Source organism: Rutilus rutilus (genome assembly GCF_951802725.1).
Source record: "Rutilus rutilus genome assembly, chromosome: 11".
Lineage (NCBI taxonomy): Eukaryota > Metazoa > Chordata > Actinopteri > Cypriniformes > Leuciscidae > Rutilus > Rutilus rutilus.
In genome coordinates this window covers 12,501,912-12,518,375 of record NC_140216.1, presented here as the reverse complement: position 1 = coordinate 12,518,375, position 16,464 = coordinate 12,501,912, and the positions used below count along the sequence as shown (strand labels likewise).

Genomic DNA, 16,464 nt, shown 5'->3' with positions numbered 1-16,464 from the left:
CAACATGGATTTTGGAAAAATTTCACGCGGGGGTCCTGATCACCCTGTCTGGGTTTATTCTGCGATAACAACCAGCTGGATGCACATCATCCCGCTTATTACACAGCTACTTGCCACATAAGTAAATAATTAGACATATGACTCGAAATATTTCATTAGCTCTTTTTAATGCAAAGCTTCGGCGAAGAAGGCAATTGCTAGCAAGCTATGCGCAAACTATACTAACATTTAAGGGATTCAGTACAGTAATACCACTTATTACACAGTATTTTACCACATCAGTAATTATGGGGATAAGAGATATTGATTTGAGATGAAAATGTTTTAAAATCGTACATGTTTATTATCTCATAATCCATTACAGTGTACAAAACAATCGTCGCAAAATGGCAACAGCCGCGTTTGTATGAAACAAGAGAGAGTGAGTCTGTGATACCGGATGACATAATTAAATAACTGTACACAAAATATTGATTTGAGTTTTAATTAATTTTATAAGCTCACCAAACGCAAAACTTCGATGAGGAAGTTCTAGCAAGCGTAAAGCACCGTCTTCAGTTACCCGGATGAGCCTGGTTGTTACCAGGGTTACCATAACATACCGCTGGATGGCTCGATTGACCAATCAGAATCAAGTATTCCACAGAACATTAGTTAACTGCATTATTTAACATAAACCAACAATGGAAAAATACTTAATCTCAACTAATGTTAATTTCAACATTAACTAATACAATATTAAAATGATTAAAATGTAATGGGCCTGAGCTAACATGAATGAGCAGTTTTATTTTTTTAACTAACGTTAAAAAATAATAATAAATACTGTAACAAATGTATTGCTCATTGTTAATGGACTAACTATAATGTTAACTAATGGAACGTTATTGTAAAGTGTTACCATTGTATTAATTGATTGGATAGTGAAAAGTGCCTCTATATGTAGTTGGAGGGGTGAGGCTAGAAATAAGAGGAATTGATGATGTCAAGTCACATAGGAAAGTTAGTACATTATGATAAAAAAAAATTACAAAGACAAAATTCGTTTTTTTTTTTTTTCACTAATGAACATGTATTAAAGTAAATATGGTCAGTTTTGATTTCATGTTTATTTTTATCTGAGATTTGCCAAAACCTGTTTTATATAAATATGTTAAACATGAAATATGCTGTGATTTTGCAGCAGTTTCTCTTTCAGTGTAGACAGAGAAATGACTTGTCACTGAAAACTTGTCATGCCTAGTTAGGGCACTGAGTAAAGTGCAGGTCTTACATAAGTCTCTGGTGAGGGGAGGACAGTGCAGTGAGAGCAGAGAGGAGAGCCGCTGTGGAAGAGATAGGAAATGACAGTAATGGTGTCAACATGAATCAACCAGCGAGTCAGTGAATCTACACTGCACAGCTCAAAGCTTGGCACAAGTACTACACGAGTATGCAATCCTAACCAACAGAGCACAGAGCAGCACTGCACCGTGAGGGACGTGTACATCAGATGTAGTTGTCCAACAGAGGTTGTTAATCAGCCTTGATGGAACTGTGGAGGTGATTTGTGGGTAAGTACACGGACGCAGTATGGGTGACACAAACACACGCCGTGAGGGTCAGAGAAGAAGAGGCAAAACTGTGTGGCGGAAGACGGCAGGCCTGCGGTGTTAAATGATTACTGAAACGATGGGTATCTTTGGGAGGCTAAACGACCATCTGTGATTCTACCGACACAGTCTGGCCTGCTTCCTTCTAACTTGATTCATCTCTCTTCTCTCCCACCTCTTTCCATTTTGGATGAATCTCATGAAACCTGTCAAGTTATGAATCCAGGTCATATTTCACCCCAAAATCAAAAGACTTACAAATTAAGAAGCCTATTTTTAGGCAGTGTTATGTAGTATTATATATATGCTATTGTAATATTTATTAAAATAGTTTTTTTTATTATTATTATTTTTTTATTATTATTATTAATTTGAGTAATTTTGTTATGTACTTTTCTATTTAGGTTTAATGTATTTTTATTTCAGTTTTACTTTTAGCACTTTTAGTACTTTAACTTATTTATTTCAGTTAGTTGCTAATGTAACATTTCTAATTTTTGTTTAAGTTTGTCATTTATCTTATTAGCTTTATTTAAATTAATGAAAAATGTTAACTGTTTTAGGTAACAATAACAACACTGTTTTAAAACCATTAATAATAATGATAAAAAAAAAAATAAAAATAAATGTTTAGACAAAATTAATTAGATAAATGTATTAGCATCTACATCCCTTCGAATATCTAATTAGAATCACCTTTGAGAATAATGGTAAAAACTCAAAATTAAAATTACATAAAAACCTTATTTTGGTCCTAGATTCTCAGCTAACCAATGTTCAACTGTCATAAATATGTCATGTCATGTTCAATTAATCAACTGCAGCTTCAGTAAATAGTTACATATAAAGTAACATGTTTTGATAGCCTGGGTTTCCCCATGCTGCCTTGCTGATTTTATTCACGCTGCTAGGCAGCCTGGATTCCATGGACCAGATTTTCGCCTCAGCGAGGGGACCAATCACAGAACGGAGAGGGAGCAGCAAGACGATGACGACGTCTATGCGACACACCGAAGCAGTTTGTTTATATCTATACATACCTTCTACCCTCATGTTTGTCTTGCACAAACGGCAATAGTCGCTGAACGCCATCGTGTACACATAAATCTCTGACCCATCGTCTTCTTCCTCGTCGAATTTCTGTCGCTCTACATACGTCATCTGGTATAATTGAAACGATTGGCTATGAGCTACGTACAGGCGCATTTGATAGACATTCGTAGCACCCAATAAACGGCTCTGGGCATTCGTAAACCACGCCTCAAATACGAGAAAATGAACATGTGGTTCCCAGACCACGTCTCAATGAGACGAGGTCTGACGTTAGCCAGGCTAATGTTTTGATCCAAACATGACAACAACAAGAGCTAGTTTTTTTGTTGTTTTTTTTTACATGGAGCGGGTCACCTCATGGGAGCTGCCATTTTGAGATCACATGACCAACCGAATACTACTGCCTTTCACTAATGGAATAAATTGATCATGGCTGACTGCAAAAAGTACATTTGGCATTGAAAACTTTTGATTTTAAATTGTGCATCCACACCACCAGGTGTCAGTATAACCCCAGGACGACTGCCATATAAGTCGTCATATAAGAGTCAGTGCTGCATACAAATACTGAGTAAAACTTAAATGAGGTGAAATATGAGTTGGATATGTTTTCATTTAGCACTTTTCTGATCCTCTCTTGCCCTTTAATTTCTATTATATTATTCTATAATATTTTCTATCCTGTGCAGCCAGGCACAATCATGCTGATGCTTTCTGATAGCTATCTTCACTCCCTCACTTTGATGGCCGAGCATCATATTGAATTTGATCCACAGAATGACAGATGCCCCCCCACAGATTGAGAAGAGCTGCAGCCCCTGGGCAATTATTGTACACCACATCCACAATGGATACAATATGTAAATGAGAGCATTTTATGAGGCACTGGCGCCCTCCTATCAGTTTATCAGTTGTGTGATGTGGAGTTATACTGCAGCTCCAGTGACACAAGGGAAAAAGATTCAGAGATAGAGAGAAAAAACAGGGCAACTATAAATAGCACCTCTGAGACAAAGAGAAAGGCCAAACACGAGAGAGAGAGGGAGAGAAAACGCTACACAATCGATTCTTGCACAACCAGGTATTCCTCTTTAATTCAAATCACTGGATTCATACACTGCAAATCAATGATTGGTCTCATTAAAGAGCAAATCTCACACACAAATAAAAAAAAAAACATGTCTGGGTCACAATTCACACCCATATTCAATGGACTAAAAATAAAATAACTTTTTTTGCATAAAGAAAATGAAGCATGATTTAAGGAATATTGAGTTTTTTCAAAAAAAATTGCATTGCGACATTACTTTCAATGACAATACAAGTTTTGACAAAATTCTGAGGAATTCACATTATTTTCAATGGTGATTCTCATTAGATTTGCATCTCGGCCAGAATTTTTTGTTACTTTTTTTTACAGTGATGGGGGAAATGTGTAACTGGCATCAAAGTAATGCAAAAAATTATAATGGTCCTAAATAAGCTTCATTCTATTTATGAGAATTACAATATCATATTTCATTCTGTTGACTTGAGGAGAAATATGACCAGGACATGTTTTTGACAGAATTCGTGAGATTCACAGAAGAATAAACCTCTAGAAGCACACAAATACAAGGTTGCGGCTATTTAAGCTTGAGGCTATTTTGAATAAACCGTCTGCCAAATTTACAAGCTTAGAGAAACGGTGTGCAGTAACTATTGGAAATCAGATTTCAGAGGCCATGTTTATAACAATAAAGCATTAGCTTTATATCACAACAATGTGAAAAAGCATATTGCTGGTCTAATTATAAACAGGAGCTAGTTTCACATCAACTGTACAGTGTTTGCACAACTTTAAAACACCAAAATAAAATGTTTTGGACAAGCTTGTCTTATTAACAGACAGGAGTTCTATTGAAACTATGCTCTCTCTTAGTTAGAAAATGAGGACCATATTTTTAGACATAGCCCATATAAACATGACCATATGCAATCACACCTCTAACAGGTATAAACGATACATCTGAAGTCATTCAACAAACAGTTCAGCAAAACACTTGCAGTGCTGCAAGGCATTTGGTCAAAAATAGATCAGAAAGATATTAGAAATCGATTAAAGAGCAGGAAAAGAAAGATATGATGCAGTTCAAATTACACAAGCAAAAAAAAAAAAAAAAATCTTAAAATTGAGTGGCATGGTAGAAGAGGGCAGAAAGTGCTCAAAATGGATGCAAAAGATGATTTTCTTCCGTCTTTCCTAATTAATCATGGGACACATTCATTTATCAAAATTGGCTGTTCTCTTTCTTGTATTTCACTGAGACAATAAGCAATTTTTACTCTCGCCACAACTGTCAAGCCTGCAAATGTAGAAATTCTTTATACACAAATGAAAAGATCATACACTGAATCAATCCAAAAAATTGTTTAAATACTTTTACTTTCACCCTGTTCAAAACCTTTATGAATTTTCTCCCCCATGGAATACAACAGGAGAAATTTAGCAGATGCAGGCTGCAGGGATGACTTTTTTTTTTTTGTAGGCCAACCCGGAAGTTAGCATTACACTGGTTCCTTCGACAAAAACCCAATAGGATTTTCCCATTGGCTTTTGGATTATTGCAGAAAATAAGGTCTTTGACTAACAAAAGTTTATGATTCTTACACGTTCTGTTCATCATGATAATCTTCACAAATGAACACCACTTTTATGAAGTTTGAAGTGTAAATACAATCTGCACAAGTCAAAAGCCAAATAAATGAACTAAACCACAGTCGCATGACTTCAACGTCACCATCACCAAGCTCTCTTTCAGTCTTTGTATGAAAACATTTCTCTGAAAGTTTGAGTTATAATAGTTTGCAAGAGCGCGATTATAGATACAACGAGGCTGTGAAAGCGGACTAGTGAGTAAATGAGTTTACCTGTTCGGCTGATGACGTTTAATATCCCCGACAACCTCTGTAGTCCCATTTAGACACTTGTTGGCAACCGCCTTTTACGAGACAAGTAAAAGCTTTAAAAATCACAAGAGGGGGTTACTGACGTATTTTATATCATAGAATAAAACATGAAAATATCTTGAGCTTGTGTTCACCACAGACCTTATTTCAAGCAGTTAACAAAAAACCCATTGACTTCGGGAAGATGGAACCGGAAGTGCTAAAATGCAACTCGTTTCTGGGTTTGGCCTGTCATCCCTGCACCACTCTATTACAGCAAATGTGGACTGGGGATATCAAGCTCCAAAAAATTTTGTTATATGGGTTATTTGAGTTATTGGTCAGTTTTGGAGCTCAACAGCCCCATTCTCTTTCATTATGGAAAGAACAGAATCAACATTTAGCTAGATTTTCCTTTCATCCTCCATGGAAGAAAGAAAGTCACAGGTTTTTGGAACAACATGAGGGTATGTTGTAAATGATGACAGGATTTTCATTTTTGGGTTTTTTTCTTGTTTGAAAATAAAGAGTTTGACAGATCACAAAGTCAGTCAGTGAATGGCACGAATGGATGCATTTTGAAAGCAGTAAGAGATAAATTCACATATTAGAGTCTTACAAATCTAAAACATTGCATCCATGTTTCAGTATAATATTATGTAGGAACACTCTAGGATTGTTTGATTCTTTTTGTTCAACCAAACCATTGTGCTAAATGTGTTTATCTAACAAACTACAGCTAACTGACAGCAGCATGTGAGGAGTTTCAATGAGGTCAGAATTGAAGCAAGTTACACTTTCATCTACAAAGAAGTGAGACAAACTAGCTACTTGCTTACTGAGCATAAAAGTGCATATTACCACATGCTTCTTTAAAATATGCCAGCTGAGCAATCATCTGTGATGATTGACTGTTATCTAGGAAAGATAACTAAATATTTCAGCACAACAGTTAGACCTATGATTACATATTTCAATAAATACAGAATTATCAGTTTAATACACAAATTAATAATTTAGTGTTTAAACAATAAATAATACACTGGATCACAACAGAGAAATGTCATGTCTTCCCTCAATGAAGAGCCAGTTTAGAAAAGTAAGTAATGAAGCAATAATTTCACCCTATAATACATTCTTTCAACATCTCTGAACTGGATTTCTTTCAAAACGGTTTGCAACAAGACACTTGGGAACGCTTAGGCCCGAGGCATACGCTACGCAAGTACATGAACACAAATGCTTTTAGCTATTTTCACATGTCGCTGCACTGCAAAATATGTCAGCAATTCAAAATTATACATATTGCATTCTCCGTGTTGCCACAAGAGGAGCTATACATGAGCGTAAACTGTCTTTTTCTTCGTCAATTTATCAGTTTGAAGAAAATCCTGCTGAGCCAGTTTATTAAAGTTAGTTCGTTTTTATGGCGGGCTACCACAATAACACCACATGCGGTAAAAACTATTGTCAGAGTTGCAGTGTGTCAATTTTTTGCCACTAGCTGCAATAAAACAGGTACTCTCGACAATCGGTTAGTCACGCCCCCAAACTCACACTATTGGTTAAGCCAATGTTGCTATTTAGGTATTCTAAAACAAACAGACTGCATTTCCATTTTGTGCCACTAGTAGAGCAAAATTTTTACCTTGCAGCTTTAAATAGCGATGCAAATTGCAACAACCTAAAAATTGTGGCCTAAACAGAAATAAATTGAATTTTTGGTTACGGCCAAAATAGTTTTGGAGGGCTGAAATCATTGACTGAAAATGAACAGACTGCATTTCCATTTTGTGCCACTAGTAGAGCAAAAATTTAACATTGAGGCTTTAAATAGCGATGCAAATTTCAACAACCAAAAAAATTTGACCTTAACAGCAATTCATATAATTTTTGGTTACGGCCAAAATAGTTTTGGAGGGCTGAAATCATTGAATGAAACATTTAAAGCTTTTCAGATGAAGTGTTTTGACTGTGTCAGCGTCTATATTGTGCACACGATGTGGAAAATCTACAACAGGTAACAGTGTAGACGCATTTCACCATGAACAGAAATGATGCTAGAGTAGCAAAATGTAATATGAGTAACAATTACCTAAGTTGAATTGCCCAAACTTTGTCCGGATTCCGTTATTTAGCTAAATTAAACTTTAATTTCTGTTTCGGTGCATCACTAGCTTTAAATATGTACAACAGAACTGCATGCTGCCATGTGTTAGCCAAGCCTTTGCATCTGTGTTTGTGTACTGCGTAGAGTATATTTCTGGCCTTAGGTTTAAGAAAAGAAACCACTGAGTGAACAATACTGATATACACTCTTCTGAACTACACCATAGAAGTTCCTTTGGGTAAATGAAATCTGAAATTCTAGTTATATTATACTGGAACTTATTTCCAATAATCAAGTAGTCTTTTTGGATTTAAATTTCAATACTTAGGGCCAGAATTACTAAACAGGGCAAATTAGTGTGAGATCGCAATTCCAAAAAAGCGCAGATGGGAGTGAAATGTTCCGAGCGTGATCTACTGACGACGCGCAAATTAAAGAAGACAGATGCAGCCGGATCATTTCCATAATGACCAACGTAATCTACCAAGAAAAGCGCAAATTAGCATCTGGTTTAAGACATGCTTTTATTTGGGGCGTTAAATACCAGTAAATTGACTAGCATAAACCTAGTAAATCACCTTGCATTATTCATTTAAATACTCTTCTCCCATAAATTTTGCTTCTTAAAAGGGAAACTTCTGCAAATGCATATGCAATAAGGTCAGCTGCAAAAATAACCCCGTCCACACCTTTTCAGCGCTATTTTTTTATTGCGTGTCTTTAGTAAATCTTGACAGTAGCTTTTTAACGCCAAAAGAGGGTTTACGCTGGCGCAAGCTGTTAGTAAATCTGGCCCTTAGTGTATAGAAAACACAATTTATCCACATTTTCAGTGACTAAATTAGTCAGTTCAACCTACAAAGTAATATATTATCTTTCTTTTTAAACAGATAAATGGCACAAATAAAAGACGGAATGTTTTGAATGTCAAAAAACACAATTAATAATACCAAAATTATCAAAACACATCTGTCCTGACTCAAGTCTTCAGTACACTATATTTTTAAACTACTGATCTAACACAGGCTTTTGTTTAGGAGAAGCAGGAAGTGTTCAGGTAGGTTAATGTGAGTGTGAGCACGCTTACAACATGGTAGACGTTTTGTGTTTCCCATGCTCTGATTTACCATATCTCTCTTGTAACTAATACATGGGCAAATGGCTGTAATGTCGTATTTTTGACTGCAGATTAGGATGTGGTGGCTTGAGAAGTCAGAACTGTGCTGTGTGAGAGAAAAAGCAGAATACCGACTGGAATGTTGGCCAGGGGTCTGTAGGGCAGGTTGAGGGGGTGAGTCCCTGCGCTGCGGTCTCTAGGGCTCCCAGTCGTCATCATGATGCTGAGAGGCGATGATGACCACAACGGTGAGTATGGTGCACAGCACGATGGAGGCGATTCCCACCGCCAGACTGATGAAGGAGAAGTTACGTGCCTCGCGTGAAGCAATCTCTGCCGTAACCATGTCGCCCCGAGCAACAGCAGTACGCACCTAAACAAATAAAAAAAAAACGTATTTAGTAGATATCTAGATGAAATAGATAAAAGACCTGTTCGTACCAAGTCTGAAATTAATTTAAGTTGTTTGATGCTAAAAAAGGTAACATTTTATGTTAATGTGTCCTTGTTACACGTTACATGTATTTACTATAGTAATAACTATAAATTATGCATAATTACATGCAACTAGCCCTTAAACAAACCCTAAGTACCCTACTCAGTACTTGTTAGTGGAATAAGTTGACATGTATTTGCAAAGTTACTTATAGTCAGCAGAATGTCTGTTGAAGGACCATCAAAATAAAGTGTTAGCAGATGGCATAAAGGGGTCATGAAATAAGAAATCCAAATTTTCTTGAGTTTTTGACATATAAGAGGTCATCATACTATAAGAACATCCTGTAAGTAAACTGAAACCTTCCTTGTCAGTCCAAGGCAGCTTGGACTGCTTTTATTGTAACCAAGCCCAGCGTACGACTCGTTGTGAAATGTGCTTATCTAATAGATAGGTGAAAGACCGCCTCTGCAGAAGAAAATCAACGCATACCTCATCATTGCAACTTTGACCCCGCCCACTGGCGTGTTAGTGAGATAAGAGAGAATAAAGATGCAGGATCACTCCATTAAAATAGCATTACCTTGCAAAGGATCCTAATGCTAGGAATGTGGTTATTTATTTTCAACAGTGTTATTGTCTCAGTTGAGCATTATTTTTAGGCTATTTGTATTTGGTCCATTTCACTGGATTATTTGGTAAATCAGTCGCAATTTCGGCACAGGCTTTGCAAACAGACTTTTACGATATGGACTAGACAGTATTGTCACAACATGTAAGTAACTGTGTTAATTCTAATGCCTGATCTGTGACCAGTGATTTCTGATATGTAATGATTCATGTACAGTCATGAAAATAATCTGTTATTTAAACTATTAAATTATACATAGAAAGCAATCAAAGAACGCTCCCTTTACAATCGCTGGAACTGTCAATCAGTGACTCTCGCCAAAACTTCCATTATAACAAAGTCCCTTTTATCTATAGTATTTGGTTATAATCAAAAAATCTCTTATTTACATTGTGTTTGCACTGTTAGTTATGATGAAAGCTTTCTTGAGAGTGCAGAAATCAAGTTGCCATGATGAGATCACTGCATTCATGTGCTCAACAGTTGCTCATTGCAACCTTTAATGCCACAATCTAAATGCCATAGATCTAAATATAATGCTCTAATCAGCACTTTTGTGCTAAAGGTTTTCGATAGAGTTCCACAGGTAAAACTAGTTATTTCATATGCAAAGATGTTAGCCAATCACAGCAGTGGGCGTTTACACCGAAGTCTCACAGCAGAGCGTTTAAATCAGAGAGCTAAAATCAGGGTAGGAAAATGCCTTTTATTTCTAAATGATGACAACTTTTGATGTAAAAACCATACTAACATTATAAGTTGCACCCCAGGAAACATTATAAAACATTAAAACAATGCAGTTCATGACCCCTTCTAGCAGACAATCTACTAATACTCTAATGACTGGTAGTTGACATACTATGCATTTTATTAGTTAAGCAGTGAGTTATGCCATTGTATGGGAAACGCACCCCTGTTTAGTTGCATCTTGCTTGTGTGAACAGCCAACGCAAAACAGAAATGATATGTCGCCTTACTGTCATCAGACCTCTGTCCGGGCTCATTTACCTGCACAGCTTTGATGATGGCGATTATTCCTGTGGGCCAGAAGCAGCAGACAGTGGTGAGGACAGCAATGGGCAGATAGTCGTGAGGAGGACGACGAGACTCCATCAGAGCGATGCCATTTGGCATATGCATGGCCATCTGTCCGGGAGCAACACCTGGATGAGGTGCACCGTTAGGCATGTAAGGCTGTGCCTGAGAAGAGGAAACAGACAGAAAAGGCCAATTCAGGTTACTGAAACTGGTGCACAGTTGAGGTGCATAATTTCTATATTTTCTGATTCAGAAAAAGATCTGATCTCACAGACACTTTGTAGGTTCATCCAGTGGCAGGTGGATTGAAATAATAAAAAAAATTATTGGACCTTGAATATTTTTACTCTATGACAATAGAACTGTGTTGAAATGAGCTGAAATAGGGCTGCAAAATCACACATGGTGTGATTATCAATAGTGTGCAAAAGGCTGACAATTATTTTTGCATAATTACCAATATTTTTGGGGACAGTTTTTAGAATTTCACAAGATTAATCAACTAAACATAAATATTAGAATTAAAAAATGTACTATTGTAGTGTAAAATATGTAACATTTAGTGTAAAATGATTATAATTATTATATTTTTCTTTTTTTTTTTACAATACAATTGTATTATTACAACAGTAATATATTTCTGTCTTATTTTTTTATTATCATGTTTTTATTATTAACATTTTGAAGTTCAAAACACAATCGCAATATATGACAGTTTATTCACAATATAATTATTTGGCCAATTTGCAAATTGCCTAAGCTGAAATACTTTATTTGAAGCTAAAATAAGATTAAAATAAGTAACATAATTAAAGTTCACTTGTTCTAAAATTCACACAGCAATGTAGAGTAAAGAGTATTATTTTACATACACTATATTATACTATATTACATTTTTAAAATTCACTCATATTGGCAGACAAATGATATTGTCCTGATATATCTTGCATCTTATCTCTGCTGATTTTGAATTGAATTTTCAAATCACATTTCACAGTATCACAATATTTTATATAAAGATCCAGCTTATGACTATAAAAATAATGCAAAAAAATTTACATAAATAAATAAATTGCTCATATAAATCTAAATCCACATAACTGATATATTCTTTTTCTTCTGTATTGTGATGTACATCTAAGTGTAACGGATTATCAAAAAAGTACAAATGCAGATGAACGTGAGCTTGCAGGGGTTTAACTGGACTTAACGATTGGAAGAGTATGATTGGCATACGTCACCAGAAAGAAGTCTGTCTTTTCACCAGAAGATTGAGTAATGACTTTTTGATTAAACACTATGATTATGAGGTCAAAAATCTTCCAATGCCTGCATTAAGATCGCAATTTTCATTTCATGCCGACTTAAAATACCTTATGAGATGAATCCTCACTCACCCCTGTGCCTATAGGATAGACGGGCACGTAGGCCGTGCATGGCTGCAGTTGTAGGGGGTATCCTGTATGTAAATACCCCACGGGAGGATGAGGGACGGTGCCTACTGGTCCGTGCGTCTGCACCGGGTATCCGTTTGGAGCTCCCTGGGGCCCGAGGGTGCCGCAGTGGAACTGGGTTTCCTGCAGGTACCCCTCTGATCCAGGAGGGGGAGGTGGAGGGGGGTAATTCGGCTGTTGGCCACAGCCAGGTGGAGGTGGATGTGGGGGCATGTTGGGGTCCTGGTTGGGGAGGTAGGGAGGTGGAGCCATCTGCATCATCGGCTGAGACATGGCCTGCCTCCCTGCTGCCTCCTCCAATCCTGAGCCATGACAGATTGACAGTCATACAACACAAATAAAGAGTGTCAGACAGTTATTTATAAGAGTAATTCTACGTGTGACATACATTTAAGTCATATAGTCTCTTTGGATTAAATAATCTGCTAAATGACTTAATGTAAAATTAAAATTTGTATATAAAATCATCCAAACCAAACCGGCCAGCCACGGTTTGAAGCAAAAAAGTACATATGAAAAATTGGAAAGACAAAGGTACTGCACTTAAAGGATTTAATGAGGGAAAAACTACAATCCCATGAAGCATTGTGAATGACATATTAAGATATGAATTAAATAATACGATTTTTACTTTCTGCTGCCAACTGATGCATGCTTTAACTATTTATACTTTGAAATTTCAATAAACTATTCCTCAACTTGAATTCAACCTGGAATATTCCTTTACAGTAAAGATTTAATGAGATTTACACCAGCTTGTGTCACCCAAGAGAGTTTATCTCAGTGTGTGTGTGTATGCGCGACTAAACTAAATCATTATGTAATCCACGGCTGGACTGGCCATTGGGCATACCGGGCAAATGCCCGGTGGGCCGACGTGCTTTTTGGGCCGACACATCTCATAAATACTTTTTTTTTTCTTTATTATTATTTTTTTTAACGGCCCATAAAATGTGTACATCGGCGGGCCATTCGTTTTGTTTTGTTTTGCTTGCGTTTTGGGTTTGTGCCGGTGTAATGCATTGGTCAAAAAAAGTCAGTGTTAGTTTTTTTTTCTGACAGACCAGCCCATGAAACACGTAGATCAGCGGCCCATTGGTTCTTTCCTTGATTGACACTGGGCTGGCCCAATCACAACTTTAAACGAGTGAGCGAGCGTGCAGCAGTGTCAGTGTGTAATATCTGCCAGAATAGTCTGCGAGATGGAGAAGAAACGCAAGGAATGTGCAGATAAATAGCGTGAAAAAATAGAACCAGGCCCTTAAAGCAGACGCTTTATGTGTCAAAATATATGTTTTCTGACCTTCGTCAGCTCCTGTGGCAGATGATGATAGTGAGGATCAGGAGAGAGATGAGAGAGTGTAGAGCCTGCGGTAAGCAGAACTACTTTCAAAACACTTAGGCTATGTCATGATGGAGTGTAGGAACCCATAACCCAGTTACAGATTATTTCTACATCTGCATAGTTGACGATTACCGCAATTCACTAGAAATTTAATGACAGGCGTTTGTAAACCATGTTTTCCGCCAAAATAAAAGCTTGATGCAGTTTGCGTCAAAATAAAAGATCATGTGCTTATCTCTTTCAAGTATAGAAATTGTTACAAAACTAATTATGAAAGTGTCCTTTATTTTTTAGTGCATTTGTTTTACAAAATATGGCTATTACTGTCATTGGATTAATATTATAACTATTATATAGTAGGTGTAATGTAAATAGACACTGTAACTAAAAGAGGTTTGAATTTTTCTTTGTTTAATTTGCACACTGAATATGGGTTTGAGCTTTTCATTTTGAACTCTCAAAGTGCACCAGATTGATGAATTTAACATTAAAATGCACAAAATTTTCTCACGGGGGGGCATGCCCCCGAACCCCCCTAGAAGAACCAAGGTCCACCCACCACAGTTTTAACAAAAAATCCTGTAAGAAACACTTGTATTGCTATGCCAGAGCCGCTTATAGCTTGTTTTAGGATTCACCACTGTGGAGTATAGTTCGACTGTATTAATAAATGTCAAATTTGTACTTATTTCATCTGTAAACTCTCACTCGTTCCTATACTCACTCATTACATGGCATTAGTGGTTTTAATGAATAGGAGTTGGTATGCATATAATTAAGGGCGTGCAAAGATGGGTGGTGTTTATGATCATATAGTGGGCCGGTCTGGGCCAAAATGCCCGGGCCGATTTTTTGTCCCAGTCCAGCCCTGATGTAATCCACAATGCCAGCAGCATATATAGTTCAGGATGGTATAGGGGGATTTCAGGCACTGCAATTCATATTTAATTAGTTGAAAAAAAAAATGAAAAAAAAAAATGTAAGGATACATATTTAATACATCATTTTCTGAGCGTATTTAAATAACGTTGTCTGTGTCCCCCTTACTGTCCAACATCCTACAGATTAAGCTATAAAACAATTAATATAATTTCATTCTTTGTCTAAATGGGTTGGCAAGAGGTGAGACGGTACAGCTTTTATTAGCTATGACAATGATTCAATACCCTGAAATGATCATTTTTATTGCAAGAAAGATTATTGATAATCCAAAAGGTTTCTATATCTAAACCACATCTGCGTAATTTTACAAAATCACATCAGTTTTAAGCGAATTTAAGGGCCCTACATCTCACAGCACGGTGAATCACGGACCCAAGGGACCTGCTGACTGAAATAGGGCCCTACAGCCTCATACAACACCCTTTAACCACACTTACTTTGTGCATATTCTCTCATTTGATTAAACTCAACACAGCCTATATTTGTATGTAGGCTATATGTTCAACACGACATTGTACAGCAGCGAACAGCTAACAGACACAACGGATGTGTTTCAAATATCGAGCTGATGCCTATTCAGACAGCATTTATCGGGATCATCCACTAGGTTTAAATAAGGGTTGATTCGACATTTGATGTCAGAATGTTATAATAACGCTCAGCACATTATTATAATGGGCAAAACTGCAGCACGCAACAAAATACATTAACGTTACGCGCTTTTGATGCATAAATGTAGGCAGCTCACTGGGATTTGACACACGGTCTGAATATGTATATATAGCCTACTATATATATAATTAACAGAAAAAAAAAAAAAAGCATAGGCTACTATTCATGAATGGTCATTTAATAGCGCTTTAATATGGCATATAGTCTCGTACTCATTTTTATAAATAGCCTTGATTTAAATCAGTAGCCTATTCCAGCTGCATGAATTTTATTTAGTTATAGCTGCGATGTGACCAAATACATAAAATAGACATTTTACCGTGTTTTTCCGACGACATCGTGTTTATTTGTCCGTTTCGACGATGTTCAGTTAGTCCCTCCTGTAATAAAAACCCAAATCCAACCAGTACTCTCTTTATGTCAGATCACAACAGACGATGCTGATGATGTCTTTCCAGGCTAATTATAATGCATCTTCAGATGATAGCTAATACTGATGTATGCAGTGTAAAGGCTGGGTTATCTGGGTGTAAAAGCCTCTGAATGTCTGTTGCTGTTTCCCACGGTCACACTGCAACATCCAGAGCATCAGCAGCAGCAGAAAAACAGGTTTCAACTAACGCATCTAGTTACACTGTATTAACCAGAGCGTCTTAAAGAGACAGCAACAGAACCACACAACACCATCCATGCCGCACACATCACATGTAAATATAATTGACTTAAAGAAAACTAAAAATAATAAAGTGCATCTAAAACAGATGTAAAAAAAAGAAAGAAAAAAAGAACGCTTTTCGAATAATATTGTTACCATGGTAACAGTTTCCGCCAAACTGCCATAATACTAATTGTTACAATAAATCTGTAGTATCTTGGCGTTAGCCATAGATATTATGGCGTTAGCTACCACTGACATTAAAATAACACAATCGCACATTGTTTAAAGGAGATCCCATATTAATTTATGATGGTTTTACCATAGAATAATAAGGCTTGTTGGATTAAATTGAGCTTCAAAAAAGTTTTTTACATTTTCAGAAATTTAGTACTACTAGAGTAGACTAACAAAGACTGTTTTATTTTGTATGAAAAGTTAAGCTATATTGATTGCTACAGTCACAATGGAGATTTATTTGTGAAATATTC

General features: G+C 36.6%; 1 protein-coding gene across 1 annotated transcript; it reads right to left on the bottom strand.

Moving 5' to 3' along the window:
• Positions 1-8,341: 8,341 nt before the first annotated feature.
• On the bottom strand, positions 8,342-15,893 carry prrt1 (proline-rich transmembrane protein 1). Its single transcript, XM_084422497.1, has 4 exons — positions 15,638-15,893; positions 12,303-12,661; positions 10,876-11,067; positions 8,342-9,173 (listed from the first exon to the last, which is right to left on the bottom strand). Exons 1-4 carry the CDS (start codon positions 15,654-15,656, stop codon positions 8,997-8,999), a joined length of 747 nt encoding a protein of 248 aa, XP_084278623.1. The 5' UTR covers positions 15,657-15,893; the 3' UTR covers positions 8,342-8,996.
• Positions 15,894-16,464: the final 571 nt, after the last annotated feature.